The sequence below is a fragment of the Dromiciops gliroides genome, chromosome 3 (assembly GCF_019393635.1).
Source record: "Dromiciops gliroides isolate mDroGli1 chromosome 3, mDroGli1.pri, whole genome shotgun sequence".
NCBI lineage: Eukaryota > Metazoa > Chordata > Mammalia > Microbiotheria > Microbiotheriidae > Dromiciops > Dromiciops gliroides.
The window spans coordinates 599,111,155-599,137,420 of record NC_057863.1 but is presented as its reverse complement, the minus strand read 5'-3'; the positions used below and the strand labels follow the sequence as shown (position 1 = coordinate 599,137,420).

The following is a 26,266-nucleotide window of genomic DNA, read 5'->3' as shown; positions in this document are numbered from 1 at the left end:
GATACGTTGCGCGTGTCTGCATGGAGCGCGTGCTCACTTCAAGCCCTGCCGATTTAAGCCTTGGATTGGGAGTGGTCCGTCACGTGACGGGAAGAAGGGGCGGGCCGAGGGTTTTAGTTCTCGGCAACCGCTCCCTCCATTTCCTGGCAACGGACGCGCAGGCGGCGGCAGGGTGGTACCGGCACCATGAACGAGATCTACCCGCTGGCAGTGCCCAAGGGGCGGAAATTGAAGTGCGAGGTGTGCGAAGCCCCGGCCGAGCGAGTGTGTGGGGCCTGCACGGTCACCTACTATTGGTGAGGATGCCCGGCCCCCTCCCTGTGCAGGCAGGGAGACTGAGGCACAGGGAGGGTGGGAAAGGAACTTGCCCAGCGTCACCCAGCTACTGCCGAGGCAAGATTTAAGCCCAGATCTTCAGACTCCAAACCCACTGTACCAAGGTGCCTTGCCTCTATCTCCAGCCTTCCCTTCTCCCCACATCCCCCAAACCCTTGGAGAACCTGGTCGGCCCCAAGGAATAATGATCAATAATAATGATGTTAAGAATAATAACTAACACATCTATAGTGCTTTAAGGTTTCCAAAGCACTTTACATATTAAGTCATTTGACCCTCAAAAGAACCCTGGGAGATAAGTACTATTATTCCCATTTTACAAATGGAAGAGCTGAGAGAAGTTAAGTGACTTGCCCAAAGTCACGCAGCTAGTGTCTGAGGCAGGATTTAACTAACACTTTCCTGACTCTAAACTCCACTGCAGCTATCTACTTGGGCCCCTAGTTGCCTGTGGTAGCCATTCAAACCCCATCCCTACACCACAACCCTCACCCACAATTTCTTCTCAGGCTGACTCCTTCCTCTCCTAAGACTTGGCAGTCAGAAAAACCTGGTTCTATTTTGTCAGAGATCCTGGGCAAGACACTTACTTGCACTTTCTGTGCCTCATTTTTTTTTTTTTTTTTAGTGAGGCAATTGGGGTTAAGTGACTTGCCCAGAGTCACACAGCTAGTGTTAAGTGTCTGAGGCTGGATTTGAACTCAGGCCCTCCTGACTCCAGGGCTGGTGCTCTATCCACTGTGCCACCTAGCCGCCCCCCAGGCCTCATTTTCTAAGCAAACAAAGAAACAAATATGCAAATAAATAAATGTGTGTATAGATACTAGTTTATTTTATTTGATTTTTTGTGGGGCAATGAGGGTTAAGTGACTTGCCCAGGGTCACACAGCTAGTAAGTGTGAAGTGTCAGGCTGGATTTGAACTCAGGTCCTCTTGAATCCAGGGCTGGTGCTTTATCCACTGTGCCTCCTAGCTGCCCCTAGGTACTAGTTTAGAACTCATTTCCAGACTATTGCAATAGAGTGCTACTTAGTCTCCTTCCAATATCTCATTTCTCCAAACCATCCTTAATACAACTGCAAAAACAATCTCCATAAGGCAAAAACATGACAGGAACATTAAAGCAGGGCCTCCTATCTGATCATCTGACTATATGCTTCCTGTCTTATACTGCACTTGCTTCCAGCCTAATCTCTAACTTCTTTTGGGAAGAGGAATTGTGCCCTCCATTCAGTGATGAACAGTCTCACACTTACTCACACCATTCATGTTCCAGCCATCCTGAACCCCTATACAAACACTCATTCCTCATCTCCCTCATCACCTGATTCCTCGTTCCCCTCCCCTCCCACCCAAAACACAGGTCAGCCCTTCCACTATATTGTCTGGAATGCCTATTCTATATAGACAACACCCCTTCATCCTAAATCTTTTTCTTTCCTACTCCTTTTATCTATTAGCTATTACTGAAATCCAGCTCCCCTGTGATGAGAAAGCCTCACTGCCCACCCTTTCTAGTACTGGCTTCACTTTCGCCTATACATTGGCAGAGTCAGAGGAATTAACATACTTCTTACTCCCTATTGGCACTTCCAGGTCCCCCTTCCCATCAATCAATAACCTCTCTTCCTTTGAGGATCATGCTATTCATATCTTCCACCTAATCAAAATCCTGGTATCCACTGTTGTAGACCCCTCCCCTCTCAAGGTCACTCCCCTTCCTTCCTCAATGAGTTCTATCCATGGTTCAAAATTTTTCTCTCCTCCCTAACTCTTATAATAGGAGACTTTAACATAAATATTGACCAGCTTTTCAACCTACTTACTTCTCATGAGCTACACTGCTACCCCTCCTTAGCTACACACATCCTGAATGTGCCACCTCCATGTTCAAGAAATGCAACCATAGCTTTTTGGCTTTCCTTGTCTCTCTCTACCTTCCCCTGCAAAACCCTACTTTGTCCTCACTAGGACCTCCAATCCCTTGACCCTCAGTTCTCTCCCAGGCCATTTCCCCTGAACTAGTCTCTGTCTCTCTTCTTTTCCCCATCTTGACCCCTTGGTGAGTCGATTCAACTCTACACTGACCTCCTTTATGGAATCCTTAGACTCATTATCATGTCGGTGATTATGCCCTGCCAAGCCTCAGCCTTGGCTCATTCCTACCATTTGGTACCTTTGCTTCTACAACATGTGCTGAATAAAGGAGGAGGAAGTCATTCAGCCATTCTGACTGAGTCTACTACAAATTTATATTATACAGCTTCAACTGGGCCTTAACTATTGCTTGGCAATCTTTCTATTCCCAGTCTTCATGGTGGCTCTTCCAAACCTTTTCATTCTTCCTCAAACCTCCCAAGTGTCCTCCCCCATTCTCTCTGCTGAGAACCTTGCCTCATTTTTTTTTTTGGTGGGGCAGTGAGGGTTAAGTGACTTGCCCAGGGTCACACAGCTAGTAAGCATCAAGTGTCTGAGGCTGCATTTGAACTCATGTCTTCCTGAATCCAGGGCCAGTGCTTTATCCACTGTGCCACCTAGCTGCCTCTCTTGCCTCATATTTTACAGAAAAAATTGAGGCCATTTTCTGTGAGCTCCCTGTCTCCTCTCTTCATATCTCCTACCACTCAGATGCCTTCGGCCATTCTCCTTCTTTACCTCTGCCTCACATGATGAAATGCCCTTACTCCTTACTAAGTAAGCTCTCCATTTGTTCAAGCAATCCCATTCCATTCCTTTTTGAGAAATGTTATCCCCATCCTGTCACTTATTTTCATTTTCTTCCTGTCTTCTTGCTCATTCCCAGCTGCCTTCAAACATGCCATTTGGCCTTCCCTGTTGTGAAAAAAACTTTTACTTGATCCTTTCATCTGCACTAACTATTGATGAATATCTTTTCTGACCTTGGTAGCTAAACTAGAAAAGGCCATCCACTATAAATGCCTCTAAAATAAATCCCTTTACTTTCCTCCACCAAAACTGGTCTTTCAAAAGTCACCAGTGATGTCTTAGTTGCCAAATCAAATGACCTCTTCTCGATCCATTCTTCTTGACCTCTCTGTCACCTTGGACACTGGTGATCACCCACCCCCTCTTCCCTCCTCTCTATTCTCTGGGTTTTTGGGACACCATTTTCTCCTGTTTCTTGTCCTGTCTAACTACTTCTCTGTCTCCTTTGCTGGACCCTCCAATGGATCACACCCTATAACCTTAGATGTCCTTCAAGGTTGTCCTGGACCTCTTCTCTTGTCCCTCTATACCACTTCACTCGGTGTCTCATCAGTTCTCATGGATTTAATCACCATCTCTATGCTGATGATTCTCAAATCTACTTATCCTGCCCCAGCCTCTCTGCTGACCTCCAGTCTTGCATCTCCAGTTGCCTTTCAGACATCTCAAACTAGATATCCCATAGACATCTTAAGCTTAACATGTCCAAAGCAAAACTTATTATATTTCCTCTTAAACCCCACCTATTCTGTTACTGTAGAAAGCAATATCAAGCTCCCAGTCCCTCAGGCTCACAACCTGCTATCCTGTATTCCTCATGCCTTCTCACTCCCCCTGCCCCCCCCCCGCCCCACATTTCCAAGCTGGTGCCAAGGCCTGTTGATATCACCGTTGTGACATCTCTAGAATAAATCCCCTTTTCTTCTTTGACACAGCTACCTGACTGGTGTAGGATTTCATAACCTCACACCTTGAAAACTGTAATAGCCTGCTGGTGGGTCAGCCTGCCTCAATTCTCTCCCTACTCCAATTCATCCTCCATTTAGCTACCAAAATGATTTCCAAAAACACAGATCTGACCATGTCACTCCTTCCCTCCTTCAGTAAACTCCAGCAGCCCCCTATTCCCTCCAGAAACAAATACAAATAGTCTGTTTGACATTCAAAGTTCTTCATAACCTATCCCCCTCCTCCTTTTCTCGTCTTCTTACACCTTACTCCCCAACACAGAATCTTTGATCCAGTGACACTGACCTCCTGGCTGTTCCAAAAACAAAACACTCCATCTCTCAGGTCTGAACATTTTTTTCGGGCTGTCCCCCATGCCTGGAAAACTCTCCCTCCTCCTCTCTGACTACTGACCTTCCTGACTTCTTTTAAATTCCAACTAAAATCCCATCTTTTGCAGTAAATCTTTACCAACTCCTCCTAGTGCCAATTGCCTGTTAATTATTTCCTATTTATTCTCCATATATATATTCATTTGCTTTTTGTCTTCCCCATTAGATGGTATGAGAATAGAGACTATCATTTGCCTCTTTTTGTATTCTTAGCGCTTAGGATAGTACGTGGCATATTTGTTTTTCAGGCATTTTGGTCATTTCCGACTGTTCATGACCCCATTTGGGCTTTTCTTGGAAAAAATACTGGAGGGGTTTGCCATTTCCTTCTCCAGCCCATTTGACAGATGAGGAAACTGAGGCAAAGAGGGTTTAATGACTTGTACATACAGATGAGGTATGCTCATACAGATAATAAATATCTGAGGCCAGGTCTGCCAGGACTGGCACTCTATCCATTTTTTTTCTTTTCTTTCTTTCTTTTTTTGGGGGGCGGTGTGGGGGCAATGAGGGTTAAGTGACTTGCCCAGGGTCACACAGCTAGTAAGTGTCAAGTGTCTGAGGTCAAATTTGAACTCAGGTCCTCCTGAATCCAGGGCCAGTGCTTTATCCACTGTGCCACCCAGCTGCCCCACTCTATCCATTTCACCACCTAGCTGCCCTTACATGGCATGTAGTAGGCACTTAATAAATGTTGATTGATTAATGTCTTTCCCTTGCTCAAAAATATTTATGGCTCCCTATTGCCTCTAGCTTAAAATAATAACTCCTCAAACTGGCATTTTAAAGCCTTCTACAACCTGGTTCTAGCTTCCCTCTAGAGCCTTATTTCATATTACTTCCTTTCATGCACTCAAGGTGTCCATCACAGCGGTCTACCAGCTGTTCCCAAACTCCCATCTCCATGCTTTCAGACAAGCTGATTCCCATGCCTGGAGTGCACTTCTTCACCTCTACCACACAGAATCTTTAGCTTCCTTTGAGGCTCAATTCAGGTGTGCTCCCCTGCTTTAAGCCCTTACCTGACTCCCCCTAGTGGCTGCTAGTCTTCCTACTCAAATTTCCTTCAGCTTACTTATACATATTCATGTCAAATCTGCTAGGTGAATGTTAACTCCTTGAGGGCAGGAATTGTTTCATTTTTTTCTTTGTCTTCTTAGTATCTGGCACAGTGCCTTGTCCATAACAAATATTTAATAAAAGTTCATTGAGTTAAGTTGAATAACCCACCATTGTTTGGGTCCAATCGTTCACTCAGTTTCAAATCCAAAGTTTCTTACTAGCTTATGAGACCCTGGGCAAGTCACTTAACCCTCATTGCCCCCCACCAAAGTTTAAATGGTCTGTCATCTAGCCCAATGTTGTCAAATGCAAATCCATACATGAGGATCCCTGCAGCCACAATGACTTAATTTTCAAATGTAATATTACCTGTTTTACCGTATTTTATATATTTTGTTAAATAAATTAAATTCCTGATTACATTTTAATCTGGTTCATAAACATACATTCAGGAGTGTTTTGAGGGACAGGGCCCACAATTGTGTGTTTGACACTTGATCTAGAGGTGCACAGGTGACAGCTACAAGGATTCATACAATGTGATACAGTTGGGCAGAATAAACCTCCGAGGAAGAGATTTTGCTGGGTGAGAGAAGGCATAGAATTTAGAATGGGGAATAAGAAGAATGGCAAGTATGGCAATAGGGAACAAAAAGTATCCTAGTTCTATGAAGGGGGGAAAGATAGAGGGATAAGCATTCATATCACATACCTACTATGTGCAAGGCACTCCAAAAATATTGTCTCATTTAATACAACAACCTTTCGAGGTAAGTGCCATGTTATTTTGCCCATCTTACAGTTGAGTAAACTGAGGCAGACAGAAGTTAACTTGCCCACACGCTATTAAGTGTCTGAGACCAGATTTGAGCTCATATCTTCTGGACCATAGGCCTATCTCTCCATTAACTGTACCACCTGGATGTCTAGGAGAGTTTTACAGATTGTGACAGTTTAATGAGATAAATTTGTAAAGATAATATTCTGAGTCAGAAGTAGTGAGAGAAGAGAAGCAGCCAACATTGGAGAAAGGTGTTTGAGATGTGCCAGGGATAAACGTACTCTCAGTTAGTGCTAGAATTCTGGTACAGTGGAAACTGTGGATTTAGGATGGGAGAATCCAAGTTTTAATCCTTGTTTATGCCATTTAGTCTAAAACCCTGGACAAATCACTTAACCTCATCTATGCAATGAGAGGTTGGGGATAACCTCCAAGGACCCTCTGTAATATGGAAGGATTGTAAGAAGAATTTGAGTATTGAGGGGACGGTGGACAAAAGTGTAATGAGAAGTAGAATTCTCAACTAAGGTCAACTAGAATTGAGTTATTTACAGTTCTTTTTTCTGCCATTAAAAAAAGATGAACTCGAACTCCAAATCCAGGAGAAAAAAAAAGAACTGTGGAGTAGATGCTGAATGAACCATACTATTTCTTTTGGTTTTGGTGCTGTTGTTTTTCTATTTTGAGGTTTTTCCTCATTGCTCTGATTTTTCTCTTATAACATGACTAATGCAGAAATATGTTTAATGTTATTTTATATATATATATATATATATAAAACCTATATCAGATTACCTGCTGTCTAGGGGAGGAGGGAGGGAGAAAAATCTGAAATTGGAAAGCTTGTATAAACAAAAGTTGAGAACTATCTTTACATGTAACAGGAAAAAATAAATAAAATACTTTATTAAAAAAAAAAGATAAACTCCTTTCAACTTAAACACCCCCAATAACCCCCAAATCCAAACTAATAGAAAACAACACCAAAGCTCTTAAAACACAAGGTAAAAGTACAAAAGATCCAAGTGGTAATTTGGGATGGGGGGAGGTGTGAAGGAGGAGGAGGGGTGGGCAGCAGTGCTTTGGCACAGTTAGCCACTTCCATACTGCTTTCCGACTCCAAAGATCTAAAATTGTGTTGGCTCAGTTTCTCTGTCCATGACAAAGACTACAGCCCCCAAATGCTCACAGACTGTGTTCTAGGGTTTGGGGCACCCTGATTCTGCACTTAGTTTGGCTGATCCTCAGGCCATAGACATAGAATGTTTTGCGAGATGTGAACTGGAAGTCTTCATGTGAACTGGAAGGGCATTAGCTCTTTGGGCATAGTCTTAGAGAATTCACCGTACCCCTCCATACTACAGTGAGGCATCAAAGCAGGGCTTTTACAGAGGATCTTGCCCTTTCCAAGTTAAATACACTTTATTCAACTTGCTAATTCGTTATGGGGAGGCAGTATCTAGAGCTAAAGTTTTCAGGGGGCCATCCCTCTTCCACCATCCAAAGTGTGGCACCATTTCCTTGCTAGCAAATTCCTCTTGGGAGGGGGAGATGTGTGTGGTGTGTGTGTGTGTGGGGGGGGGGGAGGACAGAGAGAGAGTGGGGCAGAGGCAGAGAGAGGGAGAGGATTAAAGTGGCCACCAGGGGGCAGTGCAATGTTTCCCATGTTATAAAAATCATTTTAGACCTAGAAGAAAAAAATCTAGTTCCCCAAATGCCCTCACTTTACAGAAGAGGAATCCAAGCAAGCACCAGAGTCTGGATTAGAATGCAAGCCTCCTGGGTCACCTTGTAACTGAGAGACGACAGCATACCTCACCTACAGTCAGGCTGACCTGGGGTCAGAGCTATGTGACCATGAGCCACTTAACTGACAGCCTCAGCTTGCTCATCTGTAAAATGTGGATAAATGCCTAAAGTTCCTGCTTTGTAAGGGTTGGTACGAGGCATATTGTTGTTGTTTATCCTTCGTTCTCAAATAGACTCTGACTTCAGGCTGATGTCATGACTTGCAGTGAATTGGATTTAAGTGAGGGAGGGCTGTGCAAGGTCACCAACCTCACTCTCTCCTCCAGAGCCATCTGGGTCCAATGGCAAGATATGCATTAGGATGACTGGAGATGGCCCTGAATATTGAAGGCAATTGGGGTTAAGTGATTTGTCCAGGGTCATACAGCTAATAAGTGTCTGAGGAGAGATTTGAACTCAGGCCCTTTTGACTCCAGGGCCAGCGCTCTATCCATTGTGCCTCTGTGAGACATAAACGAAATAATGTATGGAAAGCCTTTTGTAATGTTGTAAATGCTATGTCAATGCTGGCTATTATAGACAGTGCTTAAGCAATCTGTGCCAAAGACCGGGTCTGCCCCTAGCATCCTTCAGGTCCCATGCTAATAAACAAAAAAGCATATAAGGGATTCTTAGACAGAATTAAAGAAATGAATCCTAATGATAGCTGACAGTTTTATAGGGGGTTTTTTGTGTGTGTGTGTGAGGCAATTGGGGTTAAGTGACTTGCCCAGGGTCACACAGCTAGTAAGTGTTAAGTGTCTGAGGCCGGATTTGAACTCAGGTACTCCTGACTCCAGGGCCAGGGCACCTAGCTGCCCCAGTTTTATAGGTTTTTACAATTCTCACCTTATTAGAGACTCCCAATAGCCTTGGGTTAGGTAGTTAGTGCAACAAGTATTATAAACCCGATTTTCCAGCTGAAGAAACTGAAAGAGAGTTGAAGTGACTTGGCTACAATCACAAAGACGGATTTCAGATCCAATGTGCATCCTACCACATGATGGTTCCCTCATAACTCCAAGGAGAAGAGAATAAGAAAATTGAGTATGCTTGCCATAGCTAGAGATGGTAGCTCTGGGCAACGGCATGGATACAGCAGTTGTCTCAAGACCCCCAGATTTCAGGGGATTCACCACTTTATGACAAATTGCTGGTAAATAATGACTCTTTCTTGAAAGTGTCTCTTTGTCTCTGTACTCCAGAAGGGCCCTAATTGTTCTTAGTATGCCCCAGGCTGTTGTCAATAAATGGTTAATTTCTCCCAACCACAGTGGGGCACTGAGCCATCAACTTTAAGTCTTTCTTGACCTACAAGGGAGGGCAGTGGGCTCAAGCCTGTTGTTTTGGCCATCCTGCCTGGTTTGCTTTAGGTTTAGGCTGTGCCTTATTGAGTTGGTCCATGGGGCCCTGCCCTGTCGTGTGCCTGCTAGGTACCAAAGTTATATGTGTTTGTTCAGTGACTCCAAGGTGCCAGTGAAGGATGATGTCTGTTTTTCTCTTCCTTGTCAGTGGTGTTGCACATCAGAGAGCTGATTGGGCCAGCATTCATGAAAAAATCTGCCAGCTCCTGATCCCCTTGCGTACAACTATGCCCTTTTACAATTCAGAAGAAGAACGGAGGCATGGTCGGGAGCAGCTGCTGCAGCGGCAGGTATGTTGTGTGTGTATCCTACAGTCACAACTTAATAACTCTCTGGAAGGTCGATGCCCCAGAGTATAGGGCTAACAGCCCTACCCACCTTGAGATATCCCTGAGTTATAGCTGTTGTTGTTTGTCCTCCTCTCTCTCTCCTCTCTCTCTCTGTCTCTGTCTCTGTCTCTCTCTCAATTGTAATTTCCCCGATGTAGTAAGCTCCAGATTTGAAACTACTCAGAAAAGACTTATCTTACAAAGTTGCCTAGGGTACCAAGAATTTTAAGTGTTACTAAGTCAATATGTAGCATGTTGGTCTCCAAGTCTTCTGACTGATGCCAACTTTATTACACCACATTGCCTCTCTAAGAAAAGATTAAATAGTATCTTCTAAAAGTCAGAGGAGTATACAATCCATTTGGGGAAAGATTTTCATTTATAATGGTTAAATTGTTAATGTTCATTAATACATAATGGTTGAGGGTTTTTTAAAGTTCTTGGTATTTGTCTGACCAAGCTTTCAACTATCCAGAAAATCCAGTCACCTAGAACCATTATCTGGACCAGGGATCCCAGGCAGTGGGGGTTTTACTCAGCCCAGAAAAGGTCAGCCTCAGATCTTTACTTGATTGCAACCAGAGGTTCTCTCTGTTTCTCTGAGATGTTGTATTTCTTTCTTCTGCAGAAGCATTTAATTGAGCTGTGTTACAAAGTAGCTCAGAAATATCTCTTTGAAGGAAAACATGAAGAATCTGTCCCTGCAGCCTTGCATTCCCTGCGTTTCCGCATTAACGTGTATGGCCTGAATTCAGTCCAGTTGGTGCCTGCTTACCTACTGTTATCTGAAGCGAGTATTGGTAAGTGGTCAAGATTGAAAGTCATAGTTGGGACCTGAACAATGAAAGTTATGACTGGTGTGTCACCTATATCCGCAAGAAGTGTGTTATTAGTTCAAACCAATGGTACTTCTAGGCCAGGATTCATCTCTAACAGCAGCACCAAGGTACCTTTTGTGAGAGCTGGGCATGGTCGTTCTCCCCAAATAGTCCATGAGGGGCCTTCCTTGCCACGGTGGCATCTATTACGGTGCAGGTCAGAGCTGAGTACTAGGAAAAACAGGGTTCATTGTACCAGAATTAGGAAACAGACGTCATGTAGGACCAGACAGACCAGTTGTGGTTACCATTCAACTTGCTTATCAAACTTACATAAGTCTTTTATCACATTTCTGAAAGTGTCAAGACAAACAGCTCCTGACAGCTGCCATTGTGTGACCCTACCTGGGCCTCAGTTTTCTTTTTCTATAAAATGAGGAGGCTAGATGAGAAGATGCCTAGTGGCCCTTTCAGCTCTGACATTAGGATTTTGTCTCCAGGTCCTGGCAAATAAACCAGAATGACTATAAACATCAGGACCTTAAAGTAATGCTACACCATATTGGTCAGTATTGATTCAGATTTCTACTGGCACAGAACAGGCTTATCATTAGTGGAATAGCATTCATTCACATGCATAAAATGTTTTATAATTTACAAAATGTTTTCACATTCATGATCTCATTCAATCCTCACAGACAACCCCTGGAAATAATTATGTGTTTTTTGAATGGATATTTCTTCTATGTCTGTCCTGCCTGTCTAATTAGACTGAAAGCCTTTTGTGGTTAGGAATTAATCATCTTTTAGGTTTCTCTGTAGCACCAAGTACCCATCTCTGCACACTGGAGAGTCAGTGAATCTTTTTTTTGTGTGTGTGTGTGTGTGTGTGTGTGTGTCTGTGTCTGTGTCAGTGAATCTTTTAAGCTGATTTTGCTTCATTTTTTCTTCTGTCAAGAAGAACGATCTTTGAACTGGAAAAGACAAAACAAAAATATCTAACAGGGAGTAGATATCCATTATAAATAGGAAGTGGCATGTTCAGGTCTCCAGGCCCAGGTGAATTACGTGTTCAGGTGTGAAAACAGGCAGATGCCCTTGCTCGGGGTCCATTGTCAGGGATATTTGAAAGATCATGGAAAATGGGGTCTAAGGAAGGGAAATGTCCAAATTTACCCCAAAAAAGAAAGAAAGGAGTCTGAACACTATAAACCCATTATCTTAGTCTTGATTCTTGACAGAGTTCTAGGGCTTCTCATTAAAGGATGAATAATGAGCATCCAGAAAAGGAAAATGGTGATAAGAGACAATACAGCCTTCTCAAGAATAGACTAACTTTAGTAATATGGTGTAGTAGATGGAGTCAGGAAGAAGAGGTTGAAATCCTGCCTCCAATACTTTGGAGCTGTGTGACCAGGGGCTAGTCACTTTAGTCTCCCTGAGCCTCAGTTTCCTTATCTGTAAAATGAGGGTATTAATAGCTGTACTAGCTGCCACACAGGGCTGTGGTGAGGCTCCAGTGAACTAATCAGTGTGAAATGGCTAACAAAATATAAAGTGCTATCTTAATGCCTATTATCAGGATGGTTTCCTTTTTTCTCCCATGGCTTCTAGAAATGGTAGCCAAGAGGAAGGATGTAGAGGTAGCTTACCTAGATTTTAGCCCAGTTTTTGGCAGTCTCCTGCTATTTTGTGGAAATGATGGAGAGATGCTTGCTCAGTAAGAGTGCAATTAGGTGGATAGAGACATAATTGAATGGACAAACCCAAAGAATAGTCATGAATAGTTTGATTGGGAAATCTCCAGTGGGATGCCCCAAGGATCTGTGATTGGTCCTGTGCTGTTTCTGAGCAACGACTTGGATAAAAGTCTATATGACATGCTTATCAGATTTGTAAGTGATGCAAAACTAGGAGGTAACACACTGGATGAGAGAATGAGGCTTCAAAAAGATCTTGAAAGGATAGATCATTGGGACTTTATAATTATCTCCACTGAATTTCATCATGTTCAAAGTTTTAGCTTTGGGTTCAGAACATTAACTAGAAAATGTCTGCCTTGGCAGCCTGGGCCCAAGTCAGAAAACCGGGATTCCAGTTCTGATTCTACTACTTACTGTCTGACTGTGCGAGCCGTGTATTCTTCATGAACCTCATCTGTAAATTCTTGTCTGTAACAGGGAAATGCCATAATGTGCCCTGGCTTTCCTTTTGGGGATAAGGATTCCAGAACCCTTTCTGCAGAGTCTTATGTAATCTGGCAGAATGGTTCTGAGAGGTCCTCATCAGGCCTCTGAGGAAAGCTGCATCTACCTGGCTTCTAACTAGCTTCTCTGTGATCTTGGGCTGGTTACTTTCCCTTGAAGCCTTAGTTTCCTCATCGGTAAAATGGGAACAGTGCTATCAGTCATGCAAGCCCTCATCAGTCTGCTGTAAGGATCAAATGAAATGATGCCTGTGTTAAAGCACCCTTGCTTTCACCTGCTAACATGCCACACATACACAAGTGTTTTTCTAAAATGAACATTATCTATACTAAGGTATAGAAGAATGCTAATAAGAATGGAATTTTTGAAGTCAACTCCAGGGATATTTTATCATTAGAAATGCGAGAGAGCAGAATTTGTCTAGGTCTGGAAGCAGTATTTTGAGTCATCCAAGAGTTCCAGAAAGGACTTCTTTGCCCTTTGTTAACTTATAAAAGAGACAGCAGCCCAGCAGAGACTGGGCCTCTTCCTCTGTATGGCTCACACTGAAGCCTGGATGGCCCACCTCTACCATTTTCTGAATTGTATTAAATCCTCCCTGTACTGAGATTTGTCTTTTCTTTGGCCTTTCATTGAATAAGAGAACATCAAAGCTGGAAAGAAGCATAAAGACTGCCCGAGCCCACCTCTCTGATTTTATGGATGGGGAAACTGAAGTCTACAAAGGGGAGAGGAAGGAACACCACGAGTTAATGGCAAAGCCGGAAATCAAGTCTCGATGTCCTTCCTCTCCGTCTGTGCTTTGTACACAGCACTACGATGCCTCCCATGGGCCAGCTGGCTCTTCTCTATTAAAAGGGCCAAGGGAACATAGAAGTAAATATATTTCCACACACATGTTTACTAACCAAGGCTCATAGACATAGGAATCCACTATAAAGGGATGTATTTCATAATTCTTCATAAATACATTGGCCAGCAAGTGTACTGTGGCCTTCTTTTCCTTGTGTCAGGTCTTGGCCATATTGTCCAGGCAGAGGAATACCTCTCCCAAGCCCAGTGGACTGTTCTCAAGTCAACTGATTGCAACGATGAAATTCATTCTCTCCTGCATCGGAACCTGGGGCTCCTCTATACAGCTAAGGAAAGCTATGAAGAAGCACGCTATCATTTAGCCAATGATGTGAGTAGGCTAAGCTACAGAGCCCAGATATAGTCACGAGACTTAAAGAATGTCAGAGCTGGAGGGAGCCCTATCTGTCATCTCATTCAATCCCCTCGTTTTATAGTTAGCTATACTTGGACCCAAATGGGAGAAAATAACCCACCCTAGGTCACATGTTGTGTTAGTAGCAAAGCTGTAGAGTACAACTTGGGTCTCCTCATTGCCAGTCTGGTGCTCTTTGAAGAGCCAGGGTTCAGCAGGGGACATAGTCCTCATGCTAAGATCTAGGGTGCAGTTCTGGGCTCATTACTTTATTCAGTGTTGTCTCCAGGACATAGGATCCTTTCAGTGGCTGCCAGCCTTGAACTAGGAATCATAAGAAGGGATCTGGATAGAAGGGAAATTATTACCCCTTTACCATGCACTCCCTGAGTAGAAAGGCAGTATGGTATAGTGGCTAGGGCCTGGGTTCAAATCCTGCCTTAGCCACCTACTAGCTATATGATCTTGGGCAAGTCACCTAAATTTTTTGTGCTTTAGTTTCCCATAGGATGAGGGAGGTTGGGCTAAGTGGTGTCTAAGGACCTTTCCGGTTGTAAATCTCTGTAGGTTCCTGTGAACTCAGACAAGTTACACAGTGAAACCTCTAGGGTTCAGTTGCCTTTCTGTTAAATGAAGGGAAATTAAATGCCTGAAGGCAGCATCATTCAGAGCTATGGATTAGGTATCAAAAGACCTGAGTGTGACTCCTAGCTCTGAGATTTACTAGCCATATGACTGTGACCAGTTAGATTAACCTCTCTGAGCCTCAGTTTCCTCATCTGTAAAATGAGGATAAACGATCCTATCCTTTCTATCACACAGGCTTGTGTTTAAGAAAGTGTTTTCCAAACTCTATAGATGCAAGTGAGCTGTTGTTATCTCTTAAAGTCTGTTCAGGACTCCAACAAATGAAAAAATATGTATTAATTATGAGCTTCAGTTTTAACCTGCTCAATTTGATTCTTCCTCCATCCAAATCTCAGGCCTCTCTCTACCTTCTCCTTCCCAGTAGCAAAGGGCAATATGTTATATAGTAAGAAGGACACTTACTGAATCTGGAATCAGGAGAGACCTCGGTTTGAATTTGCCTTCTACACTTGCTCCGTGAACATGAGCAAACACCTTCCCCAAGGCTCAGTTTTCTCATCTGTAAAATGGTGATAATAATACTTGTACTATCTACCTCGTGACAGTCAAAAAGATAATGTCAGTAAAAATATAAATTTAAAAATCACTGCAAAATATCACATATTATTATTATTATTATTTCCCAAGCATGGGTGACATTCTTGCTTTCCTTCTGCTCCAGTCTCCCAGCCCAATGTAGAGACCTCTCTTCAATCCTGGGGGAAGACACTTTGCCAGCCAGCCTGGCTCAACCCCAGCAGGTCAGGTCAGGTCACTGGACCAAGCTCTACGATTTGGTCTAGGGACCAGCATTCCTCCTCTTTGACTCAGGAGTACGCACCATAGTTGCTTTCTTTAGGTGCGGCCAGGTCTCATCTCTTGCTGTGTTCCTCACCTTCCAAAGAGAACTTGTCCTCTAGGATTTTTACAGGTGGACAGGTGGGACAGGGATGTAGCTGGAACTATCCAACTGCAGTTTAGTTACTGGATATTCCTGTAGTACTCTGTTCTCTCTAAAGAAGAGACCTCTCCAGCTTTCTAGCTACTTACTGAGCCATCCCTCAAAATGTGTGAGTTGGGCCAGTAGGACAGATGAGATCTCATTGTCCTTCTCTGGATATCCTGGGATGTTGTTTCAATGTAACCCCAATTGCCCCTTCCTACAATGACAAGCCCTCTGCAGAGACCAGTCCCCTTTCTCCCTCCTCTGCCCACATCTGATCTGTGATCCTCCTCCTGACCATACACAGGCTCAACAGAACACTTTTGTACTCATGTGTTTCCTCTCGCCAAACCTCTGACTGCTCAGTCTTGTGACAGTCTTTCCTGAAGTAGGGCTCCTCTACATGATGATTCAGTCTTACATTTCTATAATTTAAGGCTGATAAAAGTGATACCCATAGCTCACACTGCTGTAGCACTCTGAGGTCTCCAAAGTGCTTTCTGCACACCAAACGCTGAGGTAGAGAATGGAGGTGTGTGAGAAGCTGAGGCTGAAAGTGGTAGTGACCTGTGGCGTGCTCCCACAGCTGGCAAGCATCAGAACTGGGTCTCATGCCCTTGGGTCCACACCTGGCACTCTTCCCCCACACCATTGTCCAAGCGCTAGCCCAGGGGACCCATGCCATGGGGTCACACAGGAGCTGCTACCCCAAGCCTCAGCCTCATGGGATTCCCCTGCCCTCTACACTGTAGGATACTGGCAGTCTGGCAGGACCCTTGGAACAACAACCTCACTCAGAGCCAGGGGCCTACATCTTTAGCCCAGAATAAGCCTTAGAGGCCCCCACACCAGGAAGAGGGAACAAATATCAACCTGCTGGGAGAGGGGATAAAAGCAGAAGGGGAAGATAGGACTGCAGCAAAGGATTGCTGTCCATAATGTAGTTCTAGAAGGGAACCCTGGGGCCAGAAAATGGCTCGTGTATTATTTATAATGTTATTTGCTGAGAAGGCTGACTATTTTTTAATAGCTCTCTAGCTGTCGATCCCTTACCTGCCTAGCAGATACTTCTCCTGGACTCAACCGTACTCCTGGTTGGCATCTCCCTGGTGTTCCAGGCTCTCAGCAGGGAAGGGAGGGAGGGCAGCCCCATCCCTAATACAAAGCTTGGTTTTCCACTAACTGGATTATACCTATTCATAAGAACTGTGTTCCCTCTGAAGCCAGCATTCCTCCACTGTCCCTCCATAAGTTTTTGTTTGTTTGTTTGTTTGTTTGTTTGTTTGTTTTAGTGAGGCAATTGGGGTTAAGTGACTTGCCCAGGGTCACACAGCTAGTAAGTGTTAAGTGTCTGAGGCCGGATTTGAACTCAGGTACTCCTGACTCCAGGGCCGGTGCTCTATCCACTGCGCCACCTAGCTGCCCCTCTCCATAACAGTTTGACACTTGTTTAAGTCATCCCCTAAGTCCTCCATAAAGGATGCACCCAAGTTTTTGTTCCAAGGCTCTTCATCTCCCGTCTCTCATTCTGGCTACCCTCCCAGCCCACCTCCTTGTCTGATCATAGGAGTCCTTGATACTGTCTTTTCTACCACTTTCTGGCCACAGTGACACATGAGAATGCAAGCTATGGCTTCCTCATTGTCTCCTATGACCTGTGTCTTTAGTTGGATTCGCTCAAGGCAAAGACAGTGTCTTAAAGGGCTTTTTAATGTGTGTGTGTTCCTAGAGCACCTTGCTTAGGCCCAGGCAATTGGGAAAGACTTCCTGATTGATTTTGTCACTGGGTGAAGACTTCAGCAGCCCATATCTCCCTGGATGACCTGCCCTAACTGCCATCTATCCTCCCCCTTCAGATTTATTTTGCCAGCTGTATATATGGATCAGAAGACATCAAAACCTCAGGAGCATACTTCCTCATGGCTAATGTTTTCTTTCATCAGAAGAAGATGGACGTAGCAGACTCACTGTACAAAAAGGTGAGTGGGCACAGACAAAAACTGGGCCTGATCCACTGTCATCCATTTGCATTCATCTCATTTGGGTCAGCTGGTCAGCAAGCATTTAGTAAGCACCTACTGTGTGCCAAGCCCTGTGCTAAGTGCTGCAGATAAAAAAAATGACAAAGGACAGTCCCTGCCCTCTGGGGGCTTGTAGTCTAATGGAGGAGACAGCATATATATGAACAAGCTATTTACAGGACAAAGAGGAAAGAACCAAAGGGAAGACACAAGAATTAAGAGGGGTTGGGGAGGGTTTCCTGTAGAAGATGGGAGTCAGAAAAGTCAGTAGGCAGATTGAAGGAGAGAGAAGAGCATTCCAAGCAGGGGGACAAACAGAGAAAATACCGGGAGCTGAGAGATGGTGTGTCCGGTTTGAAGAACAGCCAGGAAGCCAGTGTCACTGGATCCAAGGTTCCATGGGTGGGGTGTAAGACATTAGATGACTAGAAAGGTATGTTTGTGTGCTGGGTGACTGTTCTCTCTAGCCATGTTCATATCTCGGGACTCCACTGCCACTCTTCTCAATGCTCACTCGCCAGGCTCATGGGAGGCACTTGATATGGTACTGATTGATTAGAATTAGACCCAACCAAATGCAGTGTTGCATGTCCTGCCATGTTCCTAAGAGCAAGGTGATTCAGTCATGTTGTAGTCCACTGCTGGGAGGAGGAAAGGAATCATGGGAAGTAGTTAATTGCAGATATGGAGCAGCTAGATGGCACTGGATAGAGTACTCATCTACAGGGTAGTTCAAATCCAGCCTCAGACACTAGCTGTATGATCTTGGGCAAGTCACTTAACCCTGTTTGCCTCGGTTTACTCATATTTAAAATGAGCTGAAGAAGGAAATCTTTGCCAAGAAAACCCCAAATGCGGTCATGAAGAGTCAGATACAACTGAAAACTACTAAACAACATCAAAATTGCAGATATAACCTATTAAGGATAAAGAATAATGGAAAGGGCTCAAACTTCCCTCTCTTTGAATAAATGATATTTTTATGTGTTGAAAATGTTACATTTAATATATTATTTTAACAATTTAAAAATAATATATTTAAATACAAATAATATTTATTATAGCAATATTACTTACCTGGAGGTTACTCATCCAGAAATGTCAATGGTTCTCTACTCACTATGAACCTGTTAATACCTTACATTAGATTATAAGTTCATTGAGGGCAGGAACCATGTCATTTTTATTTCTAGCCCGCTAGCACCAAACATACTGTTGTTGCTTGATAAATGTTTGCTAAATGAATTAATGTTTACTTAGAAGACCTCTAGTTTGTCAAAATAAATGTCACAAAGTATCACACTTTGTGTCTATTAAATAAAATTCAAACACTTACAAGAAAGGCCCTTAGGCCCTCATTAGAGGCTCATAGGCACCTACGGACTCACTCATAGTTTACCTATGGATCTAACAATATGAGTTACCTTATCTCTTGATCAAGATAAAAGGAACACCTTTAGAAAAGAGAAGACCTTCATAGCAGAAAGAAGGGGCAGTAGAAAGGGCATAATTATCCTTAAAAACTGATACGAGTTCACAAAGCACAGAAATCTGGGTTGAGTATACTGGTCAACAGGAGTGTGCTCCTCCATCATGCCTGAAAAAATGACTGTATTATAGCACAGGATGATGAAGAGTATGATTTATTTAATCATACTCATTATTCACAAAATAGACCAGCTTCGTTTGCTCCCAAATCCGACCAGCCTGGCAGTGACCAACACCAAACTAACTCCCTGGCTATTCAGAGTTAATTGGTGAAGGGCAAGTATTGTGGTTACATATACTCTTTTTTTTTTTTTTTTTTAGTGAGGCAATTGGGGTTAAGTGACTTGCCCAGGGTCACACAGCTAGTAAGTGTTAAGTGTCTGAGGCCGGATTTGAACTCAGGTACTCCTGACTCCAGGGCCGGTGCTCTATCCACTGCGCCATCTAGCTGCCCCCTACATATACTCTTATCTTCATTTCCTCTCTTGACAGGTAACTGATATCTGGCATACATTTTTAGATCAACATATTCAAAATCAGCTGCGTGCTCGTAAGAAACCAGCAGATATTTTGGCCAAGGAATTGGAAAATGACACTGGTCTAGGTAAATATGCTTTGTTAAGAGCAACAATATCATTCATTGTGTTCTCAACTGATATGAGAGCAAGACAAATGTTGCACCAAATATACTATTCAGTCATATTGATTATTTCCTCCATTTAATTGACGAGGAAACCAAAGTACAGGAAATGAATAGTTTCCTAGTGCCTAGACTGGAACTCAGAACCCTAGTTCATTTCACATAGCTCACTGATCCCCAAAGTCTGTCTTCCAAGGGTAAATCTAGGAATTGGTTGATCCTGAACATTTTAACAAAACTACCTTCCTGCAGCCAGGGCTAATCAGCCAGTAACATTTATTGAGTATTCATGATGTCCAACACAACACTCTAATAGCTGGGGAGGCAGAATGTACTGAGAATGTGACCAAAGACTGCTTACAAGACATGAGACAGCTGACAGGTGGAGTCTGTAAGTGTGGAAGGGTCATAGACTGGAGGAACCAGTTGCATCAAGGAAGGCCTCCTAGAGAGAATGAATTTTTAGCTGGAGGGGAGGGAGGGACATGGACTGGCAGAAAATAATGTGGAGGGCAGCCCAGGCTGAGGGACCAACCAAGCCAAAGGTGCTCCTTTAGTGGTGGGAATCAGTACTTTGTGGGAGGGCTGGAATCCTAGGGGCTGCACAGGGAAGGGGGGACTTGGCGAAGCACAGATAGGACAAAGACAAAGGCTCTGGACGGGCCAGGATAGTTTCTCAGAAGTGGAGGAGCTTGGTCCCTAGCCTTTGGGCTATCCTTAGGACTGATGCTCCCTCTGGCTGGGCCATTGGGCTGGCCACTTCTCTGGATTTGTCTGTAAGGCTAGTGTAAGTCAACCCTTAGATCTGAAGTTAGTCTGTGGGCAGTTTTATAAATACCCTGTCCTGGTAGGAAGAAGGGGAGCAATGGGAAGCGAGAGCTGAGCAGCTGTGGGTTCAGAGGCAGTGCAGTCTCCCCTGAACTGCTCCTTTTGATCATTACTGCCCCCACAGGAGGGCATAACTAATCTGCATTGCTCAGGGCCCTGTGTCAAATGAGGCTGCGGGATCAGTGCCCAGTGGGAAAGGGGAAGGAGGCAAGCCCCGGGCCCTCTCCTTTTAGTGTGATGTCATTTGCTATGAATAAGGAGTATTGTGCCCTGATACTACTCAGGCAGTTTTAAAGATTTCAACAGTCCCAGCTATACAACCAATGGGAAAAGGCTGCCTCCAAGCATTGGGCAGGTCAGTGCAGAATGTCCACACATACTCCAGTCCTCCAATCATGGGTGATCTGAGCCTGCACTCAAACCCCGTTACACTTAGGGCATTTATAAAGTACTTACTACATGCTAGACATGTCAGTGCTAGGGATACAAATACAAGCAAGCAAGAGAGTCCCTGCCCTCAAGGATCCTACATTGTGATGGGGAAATACAAAACCTAAAGGGGCCCTAGAAAGGGTGGAGGTAGTACGTGCAGAATATGGTCTGGAAATGTTGGCCAGGAAGTGATGCAGAGGCCGGTTAAAGGCCAGGTAAATCAAAGGGCCACATGTCTGAGCCCAGGACAGTTCTAAGGGCAGACAGAGTCCAAGGTATCTGGAGACAGGAGATGAAGTGCTGTGTAGGAAGAAATAATAAGAAGGCCCTATTAACTGGACCTTGGAGTTCATGGCTAGAAGTAGGATGGGGTCAGGTTGTGAGGTACTCTAAATGCCAAATGACAGAGTTTGTATTTGACGCCAGGGGTGATGGGGAGATAATGTTGTTTCTTGCATAGGAGAGGATGACATGTTCAGACCTGTGATTTAGGAAAATCACTTTGTCAGCTGAGTGGGTTGGAGAGAAGACAGGAGGCAGGAAGTCCAATTAGGAGGTGACTGCAGGGGTTCAGGTAAGAGGTGATGAGGGCCTGAGCCAATGTAATGGCTGTGCAAGTGAAAAGGAGGGGACTTAGGTAAGAAGTGTTGTGAGAATAGAAATGACAGGATTTGGCAGCTGATCGAATCTGTGGGGTGAATAAGAGCAAAAAGCTGAGGGTGACACTGAGGCTGCTAACCTTCATAACTGGAAGGACAGTGCCACCCAGACAGAAACAGGGAAATCTGAAAGAGAAATGAGCTTGGGAGGAAAGGGAATGAGTTCCATCTCGGACATGTGGCATTTGGAGAACTGCAGCTCAAGAGAAAGACCAGAACTGCACATAATGGATCTGGGCATCATCAGTATAGAGGGAGTAATTAACTCTGTGGGAGCTAATGAAGTCTCCAAGAGAAAGAATGTAGAAAGTCAAGGAAAAAATAGCTCAGGACAAAGCCTTATGGGACAGCTGTATTTTTTTGCCGGGGGGTGGGGGGGTGGGGGGGTGGTACTTATGGATAATGATCCACAAAGAAAACTGAAAAGAAATCATTAGACAGGAGGGGAACCAAGAGGAAACAGTGTCATGAAAACACAGGAGGGAATATTGAGACATCAACAGCATCCTGGGCTGTAGAGAAGTCTAGAAGGATGTGAACTGATAAGAAGCCTTTAGATTTGACAGTGAGAGATCAGTGGGCACCTGGAGAGAGAAGATTCAGGTGAATGAGGAGAATGGAAGCCACAAGGTAAAGGGTGGAAATGTGAGGGAGAAGAAGGGAAACAGAGCAACAAGAATAGGTAGTTTTTTAAAAGAGTTCAGCTGATAAAAGGAAGAGACACAGGATGATAGCTTGAAGAGAATAGTGAGAGTTTAAGGGTAGGAGAGACCTGACCATGTTTGTAGGTGGCAGGGATAGAGCCAGTAGAGAGGGGAGAAAATAAAGGTTAGAGAGGGGTTGGGGTAATTTAGAGGTAATCTGCTGGAGAAGATTGGAGGGTCTGGGAGAAGGACTGGCCTTGGTAAGAAGAACCATCTCTTTATGACAGACTGGAATAAAGGAGAGAACTGAGGATCAAGGTATGTCAAGGTATTCCATCATAGAGAAAAGAGGATAAGAACGAACTCATGGCAAATGACCCACATTTTCTTAGTAAAGCATGAGGTGGTATCTTCCACTTTGAGGACAGGCAGAGGGAATGACGTGGAAGGCTTAAGAACAGAAGCTTTGCAACAAATGCTGTTGACGATGAGATAAAGAATCAAGGGGGCAGCTAGGTGGCGCAATGGATAAAGCACTGGCCCTAGATTCAGAAGGACCTGAGTTCACTTGACACTAACTGTGTGACCCTGGGAAAGTCACTTAACCCTCATTGCCCATTAAAAAAAAAATCAATCAGGAAGGCATAAAAAGATTAACTTGCTAAATTGAGGGCCCAATTGAGATGATAAAACCTAAATTTGTAATGGTGATCATCACCTTCTCAGCTTTGTCACCTAGGCACAGCACCCTATTCTTCCCCCCAGGCCAGCAATCCTGCTTCTAGCCCAGCCCTCCCAGCCATTATCCAGGGAAGCAACTCTTATGGAAAAGGGGCCAGCCACCCCCACCGACTGTCCAACACTGAAGCAGCAACCCCCCTCCCCCCTCCCCTGCCGAGGGAGAGGCAAGAGGCAGCAGGTGCCAGGCAAGTGAAACCACCACCACTGCCTTAGAGGTAACCATGCTTCCAGGCCAAGGCCTTGAGCATCATCATGGGAAGCAATCCCTGTGGAGACATACCCGGCCTGAAAAGTGCTCCTGTAGGGACTGCAGCCACAACTATCCAAGACCCAGGAAGGGAAATTGTTGCCACCAGAGTCCTTGCCACCTTCCAATGGCTCAACATCAGAAAAGGATAGGATTGTATCAGTGGAAATGACATTAGAGAACAGGCATTACCCTTTGCTTTGTTGCTGTGCCCTAAGGGCAATGGGACATTTCCATCTGACTTGCAGCTAAACGTGCCATATGCCATGTCTTCCCAATGTGAGCTCTCTGAGAAGAGAGATGGGCTTGCTCTTCCCTTTGTATCCCTTATTCATTCATTCTGCAGGCTGGAGGAGGTAGATGATGGGAGTCATCTTGGCTCAGGGTTTAGCCAGGCATGAGCAGCCACAGGACAAGGGAGCTAGGGAGCCAAGAGTACACATAGTATGGTATGGTACGGTACAGTATAGTATAGCCAGGTTAACTATGGGCAGAGCCAGAGCAGAGATGATGGCTTTTGCAAGCCTGAGCGCTAGAGAGACTGGAAGTCACAATGAGAAAGAAAAGAAGTCCAGGAAGATTAAGGTATAGAGGTAGAATGATAAGAGGTTATGGTTGGATAAAATCACTTCAGAATTCTTGGTCATAGAAATGCAACCCTTGCAGGTGATGACAAGATCAAAGGTGTGTGTCCAATACTATGAGTAGCTGAAGGGAAGGGGAAGACAATGGCAGGGTCTGGGGGGTCAGGGGTGTTGGAGAGGACAGCTGTCTTAGGGCTGTTAAACAACTAGTAAAACTCTCAGGGTTAGGGACCAGGGAAGGGGTGCCCAGTCTTACTTCTGACCTTGTCATAACCAATTCACTTTCCATGCAGATGAACCCCAGGAAGCAGAAGCAGTTCACATCCTGGGAACCATCTTGGAAATTCGAGAACACACAGAGAAAGGAAAGCCAGAGGTCACTGTGAAAATCCTGAAAACGGTGGCAATGCTCGATTACCTAATGATGAATTTATCCAAGGCAAGTTTCTGTGTTGTGATAATGTATAGAAAGGTAACAAAAACTTGAAATAAATTCTAGGGTTTCCCAATTGCATTAGACTTTACAGGTGTGCACACATGTGCACACACACACACAGCCCTTAAATTCAAAATATTTTAAACTCAGGATTGGTCTCACAAAGTCCATTATGAGTTAGTTGGGGGGAAATTTGGGTGGGTGAACATGCCTGGATGCCTCTTTAGAGGTGATCCTACATCTGCAGGAAACAGAGGCGGCCAGAGAACCCTCACAGAGTTCTCTGATGAGCAGGACATCGATAATTCACCTTCAAGGGAGGCTGGAAAATCACAAAGTCAGATACTAGAGCTAGAAGGATGGTCCAGAAAGAGTGGTCGACTTGTCATCCCTGCTACTTGTGGAGGCTGAGGCTAGTGGATCGTTTGAGTTCAAGGATTCTGAATTAAGCTTGGACTAAAACCAATTGGGTGTCTGTGTAAAGCCAGGCACCAATACAGAATGGTGAGCCCCAGGGGGCCACCAGGCTGAGTCAAGAGGGATGAGATGACCCAGGTTGGAGACGGAACAGGTTGAAGGGCAAGGAGACAGGTTCAGAGTCTGGCCCTGTGACCTTGCCTGTCCTTTCCTCTCTGGATCTTCTTTCTTCTGTAAAGTGAGAGGGTAAACTAGACAGTCCCTAGGTGCTTTCCTGTTCTGCATTTATGATCTTGTTCCCCTCTCTATCTCATCTTAAAATTTTAATTCAATAAACATTAAGTGCCTACTGTGTGCCAGGTATTATGCTAAGCATTGGCAATGCAAAAAGAGTCCAAAAAATATAGTTCCTTGCCCTCAAGGAGCGTACAATCTAATGGGCTCATGTCGTCCTGTGACACCTTTCATTTACTCCGTTTCATTTCAGGCTCATGAACTTGCTGTGAAAGCCTACCTTTTATCCAAAGAGCTGCCCAATAAAGAAGATGAATCTGAAGCCCTTCGAGATCTAATAGGCCTCATTGCTTCCAAAAACCCAGTGACCTTGAAAGCGTCCAAGTTCTTCAGCAGCCAGGGCCATTAGAGGGACAGAATGGATGCTGAAGATGGGCTAATAACGTATTATATTACAGCTGCTGTTTCAGCCTAGGAGATTCAGCTTTGAAATCCTACCCTCTACAAACGTGTCTTGACAATGCCCAATTTGAGGGAAAGTTGGACTTTGTGCAGAGGGTGTAGACATCCTACCACACTGTGATTTGTGTGACAGGATGTCAGGACATTGGCACATTGGTATGCTTTGGTTTTCATGCTTTTTTCTTATGTAAATTCCATTATCACAGGAAATTGGGGCATTAGACTAGGGGTATGCTCCACTCCTAGCTATACCTCATTTTGTACATTGTGAGTGCAGTTCAATTTAATACAATCAATAAATTAGGGAAATGGTTTTGCCTTTGACATTTACTAGATGTTTGATTCAGGCAAGTCACTAACTTCTCTAGGCCTCAGTTTCTTCATCTATAAAATGGGAAGTTTTTCTGGGGGGTAGAGAGGGAGGTATTGTGAGGAAATGATTGGTAAACCTTTAGGTGCTGATGATAACACAAACGTGTTATTGTTCCATTGCCAGCACTGTCCCCCATACATATTTTATGAATACTCTACAAGTCCCCAACCAGTTGCTATCTCAGCTCTGTAAGCTTCAAACCTGAACTCAAAGATACCTCAGATGCTTTGCAGAGACTTTCCCTTCTCTAAAAGCTTCCCTATCCTGGGAGGCTCCAGTGCATGGCCACCAGCCAGGGACATTGTTGGGACATTCTGCATGGTTGGATGGAGTTACTTGTGAGGTCTCTGATGGTGCCCTCAAAGTGCTAAATAAATCCCTGATAATGACCGTCATCACAATTTCAGGGATTTTGTTTTTATTTAAGATTTCTCTTTCTGTGAAAGCAGTGCCATTCACGACCCCACTTGAATGTCAAGTCCTGCAGTGTGCATTGTCTCTTACAGGTCAGTGATCCACAGCTAAGAGCCA

General features: G+C 44.3%; 1 protein-coding gene across 1 annotated transcript; it reads left to right on the top strand.

The window, feature by feature from the left end:
• The first annotated feature begins 156 nt into the window (after positions 1-156).
• On the top strand, positions 157-25,662 carry ZMYND12 (zinc finger MYND-type containing 12). Its single transcript, XM_043997220.1, has 8 exons — positions 157-296; positions 9,547-9,688; positions 10,356-10,527; positions 13,766-13,935; positions 17,386-17,508; positions 19,531-19,642; positions 24,107-24,252; positions 25,154-25,662. Exons 1-8 carry the CDS (start codon positions 187-189, stop codon positions 25,307-25,309), a joined length of 1,131 nt encoding a protein of 376 aa, XP_043853155.1. The 5' UTR covers positions 157-186; the 3' UTR covers positions 25,310-25,662.
• Positions 25,663-26,266: the final 604 nt, after the last annotated feature.